Source organism: Acomys russatus, chromosome 14 (genome assembly GCF_903995435.1).
Source record: "Acomys russatus chromosome 14, mAcoRus1.1, whole genome shotgun sequence".
NCBI classification, from domain to species: domain Eukaryota; kingdom Metazoa; phylum Chordata; class Mammalia; order Rodentia; family Muridae; genus Acomys; species Acomys russatus.
Genome location: NC_067150.1, coordinates 48208538 through 48226762, shown reverse-complemented (window position 1 = coordinate 48226762; position 18225 = coordinate 48208538). Strand labels below are relative to the sequence as shown.

The following is an 18225-nucleotide window of genomic DNA, read 5'->3' as shown; positions in this document are numbered from 1 at the left end:
TGCCTCTAATAGTCAGCTCTAGGTTGGTCATTCAAAACTATCGATTTCTAGTGCACCTTTCTTTCTTTCTTTCTTTTTGTTTGTTTTCTTTTTCAAGACAGGATTTCTCTGTATAGCCTTGGCTGTCCTGGACTCACTTTGCAGACCAGGCTGGCCTCGAACTCACAGAGATCCTCCTGCCTCTGCGTCCAGAGTGCTGGGATTATACAGGTGTACCGCCACAGCCAGCTCTAGTACACATTTCTTTTCTGCACCTCACACTCAGATTCTGTTTATAGGACATGTCTATATGATATAGGATATAGGATAGCCCAAAGGCACGTACAAACCAAACTCATGACCTTCTTTCTATATGAATCCACTCCACTTCAATGTTTCCGAAATTAATAAATGCTACCAGGATTGATCTTGACACAGAAGTCTCAATCCAGAATATCTGACTCATTTTCCTCACATACCAGTTTAAGCAGCTCCTACCCATCTAGCTCTAGGGCTTTTCTCCACCTCTTCTGACATTATGTACTTAATAATACTGCCATTCTGGCCCCAGGATAACCATTGAGATACACCCTCCAAAAATACTATGGCAAGCCGGGTGTGGTGGTGCACATCTTTAATCCCAGCACTCAGGAGGCAGAGGCTGGCAGATCGTTGTGAGTTCGAGGCCAGACTGGTCTACAAAGGGAGTCCAGGACAGCCAAGGCTACACAGAGAAACTCTGTTTCAAAAAACCAAAAAAAAAAAAAAGAAAAAAAGTTGTACGTTTTGTTACTTCGTGGTTAGAAAATTTTTCTGAAGAAATATACTATCTCTACTTCAGAAAAAAAAGTTTGATTGGGTGTAGTGACACATGCCTTTAATCCCAGCACTCGGGAGGCAGAGGCAGGCAGATCTCTGTGAGTTCAAGGCCAGCCTCGTCTACAAAGAGAGCTCCAGGCCAGCCAGGGCTATTATACAGAGAAACCTTGTCTCAGAAAAAGAAAAGTTCTCACACTGGGCACTATGGTATATGCCTGTAATCCCAGCACTCAGGGAGGCAGAGGCAGGCTGATCTCTGAGTTTGAGGCTAGCCTGGTCTACATAAGCAAGTTCAGGACAGCCAAGGCTACACAGAGAAACCCTGTCTCAAAAACAAACAACAAACAAAAAGTCCTAAGGGGGCTGGAGAGTTGGCTCAGCAGTTAGGAGCACTTGTGCTCTTGTAGCTAGATGACATGATTCCAGCCCCGGCATCCCATATGGCAGCTCACAACTACCTGTACGTGCAGAACTAGGAAATCCAATGCCCTCTTCTGACCTCTGTGAGCACCAGGTATGCACATGGTAAACATACATACTCATACATATAAAACCGTGAAGTAATTTTTTAAAAGCACAGTCAGGTGGTAGCGGCTCACACCTTTAATCCCAGCACTAGGGAAGCAGAGGAAGTCTACATTGGTGAGAAACCCTGTGTCAACAAAGCAAACAACAAAACAGACACTGCTATTAACAGGACCTAATACAGCTGTCTTCTTTCCCAGAACTAACACCCCCCCACCCTTTTCTTGAATGACTCTCTAAGCTCATCGTTCACCAAAACGGCAGCTTTCTAAAACTTCAAGGGGCTGTAAACTTAGCCTGTGAAATATACCAGATATGTTAGCCAGGAGGCAGAGAAGAGAGCAAGGGCTCAAACTCCAGGAAAAAGTTTGTCACAGGATGACATCAAGGTACTCATCATCACAAGGAGCAAACTTTAGGCACATAAGTAGTATTCCCAGACTGGCCAGCCCACCCTAGGTTCTCACAGGGATGGTGGACACTGATCCATTTTTAACAGGGTGAACGAGAACTAGAAAATCAATATGTATGAAGGAGACAAAAAACAAAAGCAAAACAAAACAAAAAACCCCAAACACTTAGCTAGCATTGCGCCACGCACTCTGTAGGAGTGAAACAACTCTACGGCCCGGAGCACATCAAACTTTCTGGCCATGAGGAACTTGACAGCCACATTCCAAGAGAGTGGGGAGACATTGTACTGAGCCGTCCACTTGTTAATCTCCTCCAGAAACTGCTTGGTAGCCTGTTTAACAAACAAAGTAAGAATAATTAGCAAAAAGAGAGCACAGTTTAGAAACATCAAAGGAAGAAGCAGGCAAAAATTATTATTTGTTCCCCAAACAAGACTTAGCTACACAGCAAGTTTTAGGCCAGTCTCACAAAAGAGAGGAGAAGCCCGGGGAGATGGCCCACACCTGTCATCCCACCACTCAGGGATGCAGAGACAGGTGGATCACTGTGAGTTCAAGGCCAGCCTGGTCTACAAAGTGAGTCCAGGACAGCCAAGGCTACACAGAGAAACCCTGTCTTGGGGAGAAAAAAAAAAGAGGAGAGGGGTAGCTAGAAAGATGACTCGACAGATAAAGGCACCTGCCACATGGCAGAAGGAAAAGAACAGATCCCTTCAAATTGTCCTCTGAACTCCACATGCATGCAAGCATGCAAACATACAAATAAGAGTAATTTTAACTTTTAATTTATAAGAAAAATTAAAATGGTTAAAGTTTATAGAATTTTGCTGGGTGCAGTCACAGACACCTGTAACCCCAGCACTCGGGAGGCAGAGCAGGTGGATCTCTGTGAGTTGAAGGCCAGCCTGGTCTACAAAGCGAGTCCAGGACAGCCAAGGCTACACCAAGAAACCCTGTCTCAAAAAACCAAAATAACAAAGCAAAACAAAAAAATGTATATAATTTTATTCTTTATTTTTAGGGTAAAAAGTGTAGTCAGTTCAGAGAGAGGACACGGGATTGGCATGCATGAACAAGTAATGAGAAATGGCCCCTTCTAACAACTGAGACTAGAGCACACCCTGCCAGCACCCCTAGGGTCAGACAAAATGTCTTTCTATTTCTTCATTTTAGAATTACTTAAATTAAGATTTTTTTTGTGCATGTATATTCTGAGTAGCTAAAAGATTTCTGCACTGCCATTCTGTTCTAACAATTTAGAAACGTTTCTTGACTATTAGTCTAGAAAATGATGAAATTTCTGAATTTTAAGTGTACCCATTATCAATCAATCAACTCACAGTTGATTTTATCTATTCTGTTGTGTGTAGTGGAACAACCCTTTAATATAAGCACTCAGCAGGCAGAGAGAGGCAGGAGGATCTCTATGAGTTCAAGGTCAGCATGGCCTACATAGTGAGTTCCAGGACAGTCACAGATATATAGTGAGACCTTGTCTCAAAAAAAGCAAAACAACAACAAAAAGATGTATCTATTCAAACTAAGCCATACTTTTTCTTAACCTATGCCAGGGAAAAATATAAAGCTGAAGCTACTCCAAAGGTGTGAGGCCCATTGGGAAGTCTCTCTTACTAAGTTATCAGTTGACAAATAAGGGGGAAGCAGGCATGGTGGCACATGCCTTTAATTCCAGCACAGGTAGGTAGATCTCTGGGAGTTTGAGGCCATTCTGTTCTACATATCAAGCAGGATAGCCAGGACTATTTAATAGAGACCCTGCCTCAATGGGGTGGGGTGGGGGAATAAGGGTTACACATGCCTGAAATTTCATCATTCCAGAGGCAACAAAAGGGCCAGGCAATGGTGGCGCACATCTTTATCCCAGCACTTGGGAGGCAGAGGCAGGCAGATCCCTGAGTTTGAGGCCAGCCTGACCTACAGAGTGAGGTCCAGGACAGGAAAAAAAAAAAAAAAAGTAAAAAACAAACCAGAAAAAGAGGAGGAGGAGGAGGAGGAGGAAGAGAGGACGAGGAGAAAGGCAAAAGAGTCTCCAAGTTTACCCTGGCCTACACAGCCAGCCTACACCACTCAAGACCCTATCAAACAAACAAAAAGAAAACAAGGGGGAAAGGCTAAGGGCTATGACCTACTTCAGAGACTTGGCAATAATCCTCCCTTGCAAATCCAATCCAAATTGCTCCATACTGTTTAAACAACTATCAAACTAGAATCCCAGGAGAGTCAGCATACCTTACAACACAGCACCTGATTCATCCCCAATTTTCTAGGAAAGCACAAAGGATGTTTATAAACTAGGGGAAAGTCCAAGGCCTGAGCACAGTTGAGTGTTGAGCCTTGCAAGTGAGGAAATATAACATATCACTTCAGAAAAAGAAGCAGAAAACTAACCAAGCACAGAGCACGGAAAGAGTCAAGGAGCAGACCATCAAGAAAAGATTTCAGGAGATCACACTACCCACAACCAGCTGAAGCCAGACCAGAGAGTCTCAGAGAAGACAACATAACAAATTAAGAAAACCATTTGAGTTTATCTGTAGAGTGGGTACCCAGCATCAGAATGAGAAAAGAAAGAAAAGCAGACACTGATGCCAAGACAAAGCCCCAGCCAGTCAGGAAGGTCCCCAAAAACTTTTCAAATGGGGTATGCTTTTTGGTGAACATATCACCTTTTACTCTTTTCTTGAAAGGGTTTCACTGTGTAGTTCTGGCAGCCTGGAACTTACTACCTAGACCAGGCTGGTATGGAACTCAGAGATCCTCTGATCTCTGCATCCAAAATGCTGGGATTAAAGGTGTGTGCACACCCAGTTTAAGACATCACCTTTTAAATCTAGTCTTGTAATGGACTTCCAATGTTTGTAAATAAAACACTAGAGGAAGAGAGCACACCTCTCTCACTGCTTAGCTGTAAGAACAGGCAGCAAACATTGTAGAAAGGGGAAATCTGAATGGCCAGAAGGGGAAATGATGAACACATACCCAACTGGTAAGATGACCCTTCATTGTGACAAACCACCTTCTAGGAGCCTGTTAGGTGACACTGCAGAGATGACAACCAAATGTCTATTTATCCCAGATAAGTAACCAACTACAAATGAAAGTGACAATTACAGTTTGGTAAGCCAGTGAGGTTATTGGGATTAAGTCATAGGAACAGGGACAATTAATTCAAAGGCAGCTATATCACCCTCAACCTGGTTGGTGACACTGGAAATCTACAGCCTTAGAGCTCTGTGCACAATTTTCATGCAGCACAGCAGGTCAGAAAGCCTCCTCCAAGCCGCTCTGCATTCTCATTTTTATTCATATTCATATATATATTCATTTAGTCTCATTCTCTGCCCCGCCCCTCTCTGAAACAGGGTTTCTCTGTGTAAGAGCTCTAGCTGTCCTGTACTCACCAGGCTGGCCACGAACTCAGAGAGATCTGTTTGCCTCTGCCTCCCAAGTGCTGAGAGTAAAGGCGTGAGCCACCACTCCCCGGCTCTGCATCCACTCTTACCTCTACCAACTGTTCCTACTTCTATAAGGTGGGTAAGAGGGAAAAGGTTTCTACGCCTCTTGCTAGTTTCAGGAACTTTTTGAATCTTGTGAGTTGTTACTTCCTGAGTCTCATGAACCTCTTCTCCTTCCTGGAAGGAATGTTTCAACTTACAAGTTAAAACTTCTTTAGTCTTTTTTTGTTTTTGTTTTTGTTTTTTTGTTTTCCTTCTGAGACAGAGTTTCTCTGTGTAGACTTGGCTGTCCTCGACTTGCTTTGTAGACCAGGCTGTCCTCAAACTCACGTTGATCTGCCTGCCCCTGCCTCCGAAGTGCTGGGATTAAAGGTGTGCACCACCACTCCCGGCAAAACTTCTTGAGTCTTAAGAAACCTATGTCTAAAATCCATGCGTGATGGTGTATGTGGGTAGTCCCAGCACTCGGGAGGCAGAGGTAGGCGGATGGATGTGAATCTGAGGCCAGCCTGTTCTACAAAGTGAGTCCAGGACAGCCAAGGGTACACAGAGAAACCCTGTCTCAAAAACAAAAAAACAAAAAACCCAAAACAAAACAAAAGAAAATTTCCCTCTAGAACAGTGGTTATCAATCTTCCTAACCCTGTAACCTCTTTAATATAGTTCATGTTGTGGTGATCCCAACCATAAAATTATTTTATTGCTACTGTTACGAATTGTAATGTAAGTATCTGATAAGCAGGCTATCTTATATACAACCTAAAGGGGTCATGAGCCACAGGGTGAGAACCACTGCTCTAAAATGAAAATTTTGAATTCCCAGGCAACTGCTACAAAACAAAGTCAGATATAATGTCTCACATCACACCAGTGCTGCTCAGGAGCCAGAGGCAGAAGTATTTTCACAAGTGGCAGGCCAGCCTGGTCTACATAGCAAGTAACAGGCCAGCCAGAGTAGCAGTTTCATATACTTCCTTCAAAGTATATTTTACCTTTTTTTTAAAAAAAGATTTATTTATTTATTACATATACAATGTTCTGCCTGCATGTACACCTGCACACCAGAAGAGGGCATCAGATCTCATTACAGATGGTTGTGAGCCACCATGTGGTTGCTGAGAATTAAATTCAGGATCTCTGGAAGAGCAGTTAGTGCTCTTAACCGCTAGGCCATCTCCTCAGCCCTCATATCTTGCCTTTTTAAAAAAAAATTTCTTCCTCCTCTTCCTCTTCCTTTTTTGTTCTTGTTTTTTTTGAGATACGGTTTCTCTGCGTAGCCTTGGCTGTCCTGGACTTTCTTTGTAGACCAGGCTGGCCTCGAACTCACAGAGATCCACTTGTCTCTGCCTCCCCGAGTGCTGAGATTACAGGTGTATGCCATCATGCGCAACTCTCCTTTCTTTTTTGAGACTTAGTCTAGGACACCCTGGCTGGCTTGGAACTCCTTGTAGACTAGGTTTGCTCTGAATTTATACAGATCCACCTGCTCTGCCCCTTGACTGGTGGGATTAAAAGGCATGAGCCACCATACCCAGGATATAAAAATTTAAAACTCATTTGCATAGAAAATCTTTCATGTTTTTAATTTGTATTGTTTTCATATGTAATGAAAAATTCATGATATATTTATGGGGAATAGTATGATGTTTTTATACCTACATGTGCACATATTTATATACTGCAGAATGATTAAATCAAACAAATTATTAGCTGAAATAATTATTTTATCATTTTTTGGTTTTTGGGGGGTTGTTTTGGTTTGGTTTCTTTTTTGTTGTTGTTGTTGGTTCTTTCTTTCTTTCTCTCTTTCTTTCTGTTTTTTGAGACAGGGTTTCTCTGTGTAGCCCTGGATGTCCTGGACTCACTTTGTAAACCAGGCTGGCCTGGAATTCACAGAGATCCGCCTGCCTCTGACTCGTGAGTGCTGGGATTAAAGGTGTGTGCCACCATGCCAGGCTTAATTATTTTATTATGATGTAAACACTTGAAATGTGTTCTTAGCAATTTTACTTTTAACCTTATCATGAACTATAATTGCTACCCTATGCAGGAGCTCTGTCACTTCACTCCACGTTGTACTTTCATCTCTCTCCATTCTGCTCACCTTCCAGTTCTGGCGCCCACCACTCTAGACTTCGAATGCTTTAAATTCCATAAATACATGAGAACATGCAGTGTTGGCTCTTCTCTAATTACTTCTCAGCCTTTTAGCTAAGATCAAGTGTTCTTTTCTACACTGTGTCTGCTTTTAACAAACTCAGTTCCTCCAAAATTCTTAATGTCCTGCAGCTCTCTCCCAATAGCTGTTGCCTTAAGCTGACCTCTGTCCCCCTGCTGGTCAGGATGTTGTTCTTGGCTGGAAGCACGGGAACAATTCCTCCTGGTTTGGCTTGTACAGGCCCTAAATGAAGAGAGACCAATGTACTGTAAACAGTGATGTGATGTTTACAGATACAAACACACACACACCACCTGTTCTGTTTGGCCTCAGACTCCTGCATCTCCATCCCTCTGGCAAAATAGATAAAACCTGAAAAAAGTCAGAAAGGGTGGTCTCATCTTCACAGTCTTTCTAGATAAATTTACGTATCTTCTTACACGTGAATTTTGTACAACCAGTAAGATGAGTGTGTGTGTGTGTGTGTGTCTGTGTGTATGTGTGTACATACTCAGTGGTTTCCCTGTTGATCACCAGAAAAAAACATGTCCTAGAAACTCTGACAAGCAACATACTCTTCAAGAGGGATAACTGAAATTCTTCAAATTAATTTTCAATGTATTTCCTGGTGAAAAAAGGAACAGGCCAAGAGATGAGTCACAGCTTAGAAACTATTTCAGCTCAAGGTCAATGCTGGAATACATCTTGGCTTCTAAGTAGCTACAAGGGGTCACAGTTCAAATAGCATTGATCTTCCTTTGGGAAAAGATCTGAATTAATATACTGAAAAACTGGTACTATCACTTATAATCCCCTTCAACTGACTCTTTCAGTAAAAGTAAGATTTGTTCCAGCACAATCAAAGACAGAGAGTGTAACTACACTCCACAAATCATGTTTATTTGGAGTTTATTTTGAAGTGGGTTTTTTGTGGGAGCTGTTTGTTTGAGGGTTTCACTGTGTAGCCCTAACTGGCCTGGGACTCCTCTATGTGGATCAGGCTAGCCTTGAACTTCTAGAGATCTCAATGCCTCTGCCTCCCAAGGGCTGGATCATAGGCCACCAAGTCGCTTACTATGGCAGCAAGGCCAAAGATATTTGAGAACTTGCTATAAAACAGCAGAGAAAACTGGAAATTAAACAGATGACACGCTGGATGCTATCCACTGGTGCTGAAATAATGTATAGAGAGAAGAAAACCAACAAGACTGCATGTTAGTGGCACACACCTGCAACCCTGGCATGTTAGTGGCACACACCTGCAACTCTGGCATGTTAGTGGCACACACCTGCAACCCTGGCATGTTAGTGGCACACACCTGCAACCCTGGCATGTTAGTGGCACACACCTGCAACTCTGGCATGTTAGTGGCACACACCTGCAACCCTGGCATGTTAGTGGCACACACCTGCAACCCTGGCACCCAGGACACTAAGGCAAGAGAATTACCATTAGCTCAAGGTGAATCAGAGGACAATGATTCCAAGGCAAGCCTAGGCTAGATTGTGAGGCCCTGTGTCAAGAATAAATAAGGCTGGAGAGTTAGTGCAGTTCTCATAGCGACTGGCTAAAGTACACAAAGCCCTGGGTTCAAATCCCTAGTTGCAAAAAAACAAAAACAAAAACAAAAAAACAAATCCCTAGTTGCACATAAACTATATATGGGAGTACATGCCTAAAATCCTACCGCTCAGAAGGTTGAAGGGCTACACAGAAAATTCCAGGCCAGCTAGGATACATGAGACTTTGCTTCAAAACCAAATAAACAAATAAACAAGACTATGTTTTTAAGATGTATTTTTATTTTATGTGTATGGGTGTTTTGCCTGCATGTATGCCTGTACATCCCATGTGTACATTGCCTGAGGAAGCCAGAAGAGTGTGTCAGATCCCCTGGAACTAGAGTTACAGATGGCTGTAAGAGAAATGTAGGTGCTAGGAATTGAACTCTGGTCCTCTGGAAGAGCAGCCAGTGCTTTTAACTGCTGAGACATCTCTCTAGCCGTATGTATGTATGTATGTATGCATGCATGTATGTATGTATGTATGTGTGAAATGCTAGAAATTCCTCTCATGGAACCACTCCTCACTTTTCCTTACTAAACATACATTCCAAGGCCAGCAACATGCCTCCATGGGTAAAAGCATTTCCTGTGTAAGCAAAATAGCCTGAGTTTGGTTCATGGAACCCAAGTACAAAGCCCTGATGCAGTGCATGTTCTGTATCGCTTTCTGATGCTATAACAAACACTACGACAAAAAGTGATTTCATGCCACTAGCTTTTGCCCTCAGGACCTCCTCAGGCAGGATCACATTTCCATTTGATACGTACATCCAACTTTATGGCTTGGCGCATCAGATCATACCCAGTTCATAAGAAACAGCTCAGACCACATGGGAACCTAGTAGCCCATTATCAAATGTTCAATTTCTACTAAGGCTCTCTCTCAGAAGGAGAACAGCTCCCTGAGATGGCAGGAAGGCCTTGCTTCACAGGGTTTCCGCTGTGATTCGCCTATGAGTACTTGCCAGAGGCTCCAAACAGCATCTCTACTGAGTCTGCTGGATCATATAGCTCAAATGGCAGAGCAGCCTATACTGTAGCCTATTGTAGAGCCTGCTCATGTTCCAGGCCCCACTCAAAGCTAGCAGCAGCTTTCTGGATCCCTGGGTATATGGACTAGAACAGCACACCCAACCAAGAAATGTGCTGCCTCCAAAAGGTAAACAGGCCCACCAAACACTATACTTCTTCTCAGGTGGTGGGAAGGACCAAGTGCAACAAATTTTCTTTTACCTCAGAAGGAACATCTACCTCTACACATCCTGCACCAGAGCACTCTTTGAATTTCGATTGGATTTATTTCCTATCCTCTAATGTGTATATGTGATACCAAGTCCAGACTGGTTGCTACCTCCTGCTTATTTGGTCCTGTTAGCATACTGTCTTTAATTTAGTGGACCAGCGTGATACCTTGTGGAAGAGGGAGACAATCAAGATTCTGTCAAACCAAGTTATAACACAGGGCTGGAGAGTTAACATTCCCTTGAGGTAAAATAGTCAAGGAATACTGTGGGCCTTAAGACATGAAAGCAAGTTGCTTCTGGTGGTCCTTGTGGACAAGTATAGAGAAGAAAAGCATTTGTTCGATCAATAGCTATATGCCAGGTATCAGGGGGTGTATTGATCTGCTCAAATAAAGACACTACATCTGGCACATCAGCTGCAACTGGAGTTACTACATGGCTAACTTTGTGATAGCCAATTGTCATTTTCCATGCTCCATCTATCTTTTGCAGAGACCAAATAGGAGGTTTAAAGGGGGACATGGTGGGACCCATCACCATTACCTTCAAAGCCTTTAAAGGTGGCAATAATTTCTCTAATCCCTCTAGGGATGTGATACTGTTTTAGGTTCACTATTTTCCCCAGGAAGAGCAACTCCAATGGCTTCCATTTGTCCATTCCAGTCATAACAGCCTTCACTCCATAGGCCTGGGAACCACCATGGGGATTGTGCCCACTTGTAAGTATCCCATTTATACTGCTGGAAAGGGATAGAGGATAACAACGTTTGGCCATACCTACCTATCTAGTGATCTTTAACAAAACTTTTTTCTTTTTCTTTTCTTTTTTTTTTTTTTTTTTTTGTAGCTTTGGCTGTCCTAGACTCATTTTGTAAACCAGGCTGGCTTGAAACTCACATTGATCCACTTGCCTCTGCTTCTTAAGTGCTGGGATTAAAGGTGTGCGCTACCATGCCCGACTAACAAAACACTTCTTCAGGAATAAAAGAAACAGCAGGTAAGCAGGCCCTGCCCTGAGAACAAGGGAGCTGGCCCTGATCCAGGGCTCTGAGTGGACCTCACTCCAACATCTAGCCCATGTATGACCTGCTGCAACACACGAAGGGGCCAGACCTGCAGATTCAAAGATTAATAATCTCCTTGACACAAGGCAACAATGGGATATTGGACAACAGTTCCAGTGAGGATCTGGTAACGATAGTGTAGGCCTCCAACCAGACCCATGACTCATAGCAATGAACATCTGAAAGTAAACATATGTGGACAAAAGGCTATACTGCGTGATTCACTACAGCTTCTGTGACAAGATTTTTTGTTTGTCTGTTTGTTTATTTTACTGGGGGAGGAGAGGGATTTTGGTGCATGATGTGTAAATCATAGACATTCAATAAAAGTTAAAAATAAATAAATAAATAAAATAAAAGAAATACCCTGACATGGTAGCACACACCTTGAATCCCAGCACTCAAGGAGGCAGCGGCAGAAGGATCTGTGTGAATTCTGAAGCTAGCCTGGTCTATATAGTGAGTTCTAGAACATTCAGGACTACATAGAGAAACACTGTTTCAAGAAGAAAAAGAAAGAAAGAAAGAAAAGAAGGAAGGAAGGAAAGAAAGAAAACAAATAAATAGCAAAAACATAATCTTGACAAAAACAAAAACAAAACATAGTCTCAACATTACACCAAACTCTCAAGAGCTGCTACTTAAAAAAAGAGTTTGGGCAAGAAACTAACCTTGACAATGGATCAAGAAAAAAACATTGGTACTCTCAGTTCCACAGACAGTAATCTTGACTCCCACATCAGAGAATAACCCAGAAGAGTAAAGAACAGACTTCTGAGACAGCTGCTCCCAGGGGCTGGAGAGAGATGGCTCAGAGGTTAAGAGCACTGTTGCTCTCGCTGAAGAACCAAGTTTGGCTCCTAGCACCCACATCAAGCAGCTCACAACCCCCTGTAATTCCAGCCCCATTGGATCCAACACTCTTTTCTGGCCACCTCGGGCACTCACTCACATGCACATTTTTAAAAACCAAACATATATTTAAAAAGAACGCAGCTGCTTCTAGGTCTGGGACAACAGAGCAGAAGGACCTAAGTCTGATCCTCAACAACCACCTACAGAGCTGTCTGTGGTAACTGGCAAGGCAAAGACAAACGCGCCGCAGCCAGTCTACCCTAAACAGCAAGTCCCACGTCTCTGTGAGAGACCCTACCTTAAACCCCACAGAACTGGGGAGACAGCTCAACGGATCATAATTTTTGCTGCACAATATGCAATTTCAACACCCAAATCAAGCCAGGTATGACCGTGCGTACCCATAATCCCAGTACTGGGGATGGAATACAAACAGGAGGGTTACTGGGGGCTCACTGGCTGCTAGCTAGCCAATTGGTGAGCTCCAGGCTTAGTGTCACAAAAAAGGAAGATAGAGAATTGAGGAAGGCTTATGATGGAAGATCTCTGGCCTCCACAGGAGTGCACATACACAAACAGACAAAAACAAAAATATAAACAAACCAACCATTGGGATACCAGCCATGTAATCATCAAAGAACAAATACAGAGAAGGTCTGGGAGTAAAGTAGAGTCCACCCTCTCACTCGCTCAATGTTACACAGGGTTTCTCTGTGTAGTCGTGCCTGTCCTGGACTCGCTTTGATCCTTTCTAAATCTAAATTTTTCCTTCTGAAAAGATAAGGCTGAATGGAACAATGAATGAGAAAGAATCCACTACCAAACCTGGCACATAATAATCTCTGAATATGTGACTTTTTGCTGTTGGTTTGGTTTGGTTTTGGTTTTTCAAGACAAGTGTTTCTCTGTATAGCCTTGGCTGTGCTGGAACTCACTCTGTAGACTAGACTGATCTTGAACCCAAAGATCCGCCTGCCTCTACCTCCCAAATGCGGAGATTAAAGGTGTGAGCCACCAAGCCCATCTTGTTCGCTTTTTCTTTAATCCAGTTGTTTCACACAAAATTTCTTTCAACAGAGAGTTCCTTAGAATTGTGTTTCCTGTTTTGTCCCTGCAGCCTAAATCAATTCAGCCTTTCTACTCCATTATACCCGATGGCATAATTTCAAAATAGAAACCTACAGTATGTATTCATCTGAAAGAAGACAAAGGGAGGGGAGAGCCTCCAAGGGAGCAATTCCTCCTTATCCACACAGGGAAGTTACAGCAGGAAGAATTTTCATTTCCACTCCCTTCTCTAAGTGCTTTCTGCTCTCAGACTATAATGGCAGCCCCAATGACTAACACTGCCATCCAAGCACTGTTTTCTCCTGTGTTCCCAGACCCTGATTTCCTCCTTCTCCTCCTCTGTCTCCTCCTCCTTCTGTTTTTGGGGTTTTTGGGTTTTTTTTTGTTTGTTTGTTTGTTTGGTTGGTTGGTTGGTTTTTTTTCCAAGACAGGGTTTCTCTGTGTAGCCTTGGCTCTCCTGAACTCCCTTTGTAGGCTACGCTGTCCTCGAAGTCACAGGGATCCCCCTGCCTCCACCTCCCTAGTGATGGGATTAAAGGTGTGCACTACCAGCTGATTTCTTCCTTCTGTTTTGAACAGAAACATCCCTAAGCTGCCCAAATTGGCCTTGAACTTACTCAGTAGCCCAGGCAAGCAATGAACTTGTGATTCTTCTTTTATTTATTTATTTATTTTTATTTTTTATGAAGCAGAGTTTCTCTGTGTAGTCTTTGTGTCCTGGACTTACTTTTTAGACCAGGCTGGCCTCGAACTCACAGTGATCCGCCTGCCTCTGCCTTCCAAGTGCTGGGATTAGAGGCGTGCACCATTACACCCGGCCAGATCTCATTTAGATAGTTATGAGCCACCATGTGGTTGCTGGGAATTGAACTCAGGACCTATTGAAAGAGCATGCAGCGGGGCTGGAGAGATGGCTCAGTGGTTAAGAGCACTGTCTGCTCTTCCAAAGGACCCAGGTTCAATTCCCAGCCACCACACGGCAGCTCACAACTGTCTATAAAACCAGTTCCAATGGCAACACCCTCACACTAAAATAAAATTAAATAAATTATAAAAAAAAAAAAAAAAGAAAGAAAGAGCATGCAGCACTCTTAACCTCTGAGCCATCTCTCCAGGCCCAAACTTGTGATTCTTTCTATGATGGTGAAATAGCAAGCCTGGAGCAGCAAGCCTAGTGTCCTGGTTTAAATGAAAACGGCCCTCACAGGCTCATATATTTAAATAGATTTTTGTTTTGTTTTGTTTTTATATATTTGAATGTTTAATCACCAGGGAGTGGAACTCTCTAATAAGAGTAGAAGGATTAAGAAGTGTGGCCTTGTTGGGCAAAGTGTGTCACTGGGAGTGGGCTTTGAGGTTTCAAAAGCCCATGCTGTGGGGCGTGGGGATAGGGTGGGGGTGAATGGCGCATGCCTTTAATTCCAGCAGCAGAGGCAGGCAGACCTCTGTGAGTTCAAGGCCAGCCTGGTCTACAAAGCCAGGTTACACAGAGAAACCCTGCCTCCAAAACACCAGAAACCACCCCCCCCACCCCACTTCCCAAAAAAAGCCCATGCCAGGTCCAGGTTCTCTCTGCCTGATCAAGATTTACAGGTTACTGCTCCAACGCCTGCGTGTGGCCATGGTGCCCACCATGATGATAATGGACAGAGCCCCCACTTTAAAACCTCCTTTTATAAGACTTGCCTAGGTCACCTGACCCTTCAGAGCAATAGAACAGTGACTCAGACACCTAGCTTCTGAGCACAAGATCTTGTTAACAACACCATTCCAACTGAGAGACTGCTCGTTACCATCATAAAGGGCTTACTTCAGCTAAGACAAACATCAGGAGGAAAGTGTAGCCAGACACCCTAGACTGACTACCTAAATAAGTAAAAAATCTCAATGTCTGGTGTTTTGAAGCTACTCTGTATTTCAATAGCATGCTATTTCCCCTGCTACCCTGCAACAGATGCTTGTAGTAACCTACTCTCCCTTGTGCCGGCTTCCCCATCTTTCCTTCATTGTGATCAGGCTGGCCTCAGAGATCTGCCTGCCTCTGACTCCCCAAGTGCTGGAATTACAGGGGTGCGCCACCACGCCCGGCTACAACTGCACTCCTGAAAAGGTGATTGTGTGCAGTGGCACTGGCCAAAGCTCTGAAGATCGTAAGGCCAAATGACTATGAAGAAAAGCTTAACATCCATCCACCCTCCAAATGAAAGTAAATGGAATGGTCTGAAATTCAGAACACTCCCACTTATTACATCAATCACTGTACAAGAACCAAAGGGGGAAAAGCTAAGTACAATTAAAAGATTTACGTCACACTGAGAACTGAACAATGGGGAACCAAGGCTGAACAAGTAAGTAAAGCTCCCCAAAGCTTCATGCTACAAGGAAAGGCCCGAGTTAATTAGGCTATTAAACATGAAAAGCTCTTTAGCGTTAATGACTTCCTTCCACTGGAAGGAAGGAGTAAGGCTTATCAACACTCCAACAGCCAAGTGTTAAAGGCCCACTGAGTCTTTAACACCTGACAAACAGAAAATGTCTATCTCCCTATAAATACTAAATTTGGCCTGGGGATATAATGTACATCAGTGGTTGAGTGACTGTGGCATGACTAAAGTTCTAGATTCAATTCCCAGTACCATCCACCCCCACCCAACTTCCCCTACACCCAACACACACACAAAATGTCTTCTGTCTTCCTTATGAGAAAGCAAGGGTTAGACGGACTTCCTGGTAGGCAGACAGACAGGGAGAGGGGCCACGGCTAGATAACAAAGGTGGTCCATTTCCAACACTGCCAGCTTCTTCCTCACCCTCCGGTTTGAAACAAAAACCTGGCAGCTTTTGTCTCTAGCAGTTGGTCACCTGCTGATGGACTGGCTCAACAAGTTCAAGAGCTGCTCAGGATGTCACACCAGCTGCACACCAAGCAACCATCCGGTCTTCAAACTAACCAAACCTAAAGTAGGGAGGAAACTCTCCAGACGCTTTAAGACCCCAGCCCTCAAGCGACAAGCGACTGCGCTTCTTGGCGTCCAGAGTCCACCTCTGCTTTGCAGAGTCTTTTTCTCTGTGGTTTCTGCACGAGTGTTTCCTCACCCACCCTAAACAGCTTCCTGAAATTGCTGCTTCTGTGGCAGGACCTTGCGAATTCTCCGCTGCCACCTGTTGCAGTTCAAATTTCTCCTGCCTTTTAACTCTTTTAAGTGGCAAAGAAAACAAACCTGATCCTCCCAGGCAATGCCTGCCCTTAATTCCAGCAGTTGGCAGAGGCAGGAGGATCTCTGAGTTCCAGGCAAGATCCAAGACAGCCAGGGCTACACAGAGAAAACCCGACTGGAAGTGTGGGTGATGTAGGGTACGGGCTGTGGGGGATTGGCAACTAGAGATCTGTAACCCGGCACTAAGCCTGCACTATTAACCTACGGTCTGGTGATGTTATCTCAGTCGCCAGGGTAAACCAAACCTGATCTGGGTGTCTAAAGGAGACACTCAGAAACTTTAGGGAAACTTTTAAAGTTACTCTTCACAGGGAGACAGACACAGCTTCAGATTTTTCAAAGTGCTTGTATCTCCTATCCTGACTCTTCTGCGATGTTAAGACTAAGACAGACCAATTACTGTTTTTTTAAAAAATTGGATGATGGTTAAGTGTCTTCTCTTCCAGGTGGACAACATTGTGGATCAGGGACCCTAAAGACAGAGCGACTGGCCCTATTTTTGTGTGGGCCAATCTGAGATACACTGGGGTCCTTCTCTCTCTGCGGGAGTTAGAAGCTATTTAAGTTTACATTTTTCTTGCCTTTTAATTTTTTACCTGGCAGAGAAAACTAACTCAATCAAGACCCCTAGACTGTACCACTTAGTTCAAGGCTGGCTGCCAGTCACATTTCATAGTAAAGACAACTTGAAGTCAGGCATGATGACTCAGGACCGTGATCCCAGCACTCGGGAGGAAGACAGAGAAGGGCTGTTTGATCCGGAGTAGAACAACAAAAAAGGACAGGAGAAAAAGAGGGAGGAAGAAAAAGATTCACAGCATGTGGACAAAGTGTCCGAGGTCACGTCACTTAGCTACTCAACGGTTAAACTTGAATCCAAATGTTTTCAGACTGTACAGCAGTCCTCCCACTCCACAGCCAGCCTGAGGAACTGCAAGATCTAAAGTATCCATCTCTCAAGGAAGGAACATGAGGGTCTGTCTCAGCACGAAGGAAGGAGACACATAACCAGGAATCTCTGAAGATATTTTCGAATTTTATTATGGTATATGTACATGACTTGGGGAGGATGCCACAGCACACCTATGGAGGGCAGAACAAACACTTGTAGAATTGGCTCTTTCCTTCAAGTGCACAACTCTTGGGATCAAAATCAGGCCTCCAAGCTTACAAGGCAAGCTGTTACCCATTAAGTCATCTTGCCAACTTTGGTTTTTATTTATTTATTTTGAGACACAGACTCACTATACAGCTCTAGCTCGCAGATAGCTTTCTGAGATCTTTTTGTTTTGTTTGTTTTTCTTTTTTATATAATTCATTTATTTTTATGTTATGTGCATAGGTGTTCTGCCTGCATGTAAGTCTGTGTGAAAGTGTCAGATCTTGGAGTTACAGACAGTTGTGAGCTGCCATGTGGGTGCTGGGAATTGAACCCCAGATCCTCTGGAAAAGCAGTCAGTGCTCTTAACCACAGAGCCATCTCTCCAGACCATGTTTGTTTGTTTTTCAAGAGAGGGTTTCTTTGGATAGCTCTGGCTATCCCGGACTCCCTGTGTAAACTAGGCTGGCCTCAAGGTCAGAGATCCACCTGCCTCTGCTTCCCACGTGTTGGGATTAAAGGCGTGCGCCCACCGCCCTGCTGTCTTTCTGAGATCTTCTAGCTCAGCTCCTACATGCTTTGACTACCACACCTAACTAAACATAATATTTTAAAAGATTTTCAGGGATTGAAGAGAGAGCTCAGTGGATCAGGAGCTTGCTACACAAACATGAGGGCCACAGTGTGTGACCCAAATATTCAGATGAAAAGGCAAGCACAGGCTAGGTTAGGGGTGGCCAC

General features: G+C 43.7%; 1 protein-coding gene across 2 annotated transcripts in view; it reads right to left on the bottom strand.

The window, feature by feature from the left end:
* Ptpn9 (protein tyrosine phosphatase non-receptor type 9) overlaps window positions 1-18225 on the bottom strand; it is an 83005-nt gene that overhangs the window by 47986 nt on the left and 16794 nt on the right. The window contains exons 1-2 of one of the 2 annotated variants that reach the window (XM_051156516.1): window positions 7534-7734; window positions 1925-2068 (exon numbers count right to left, since the gene is read on the bottom strand). In XM_051156516.1, the coding sequence (XP_051012473.1) occupies window positions 1925-2068; window positions 7534-7719 (330 nt within the window). In that variant the 5' untranslated portion in view covers window positions 7720-7734. Of the gene's footprint in view, window positions 1-1924; window positions 2069-7533; window positions 7735-18225 lie in introns of those variants that run through there. The other variant, XM_051156517.1, reaches the window with a different exon arrangement.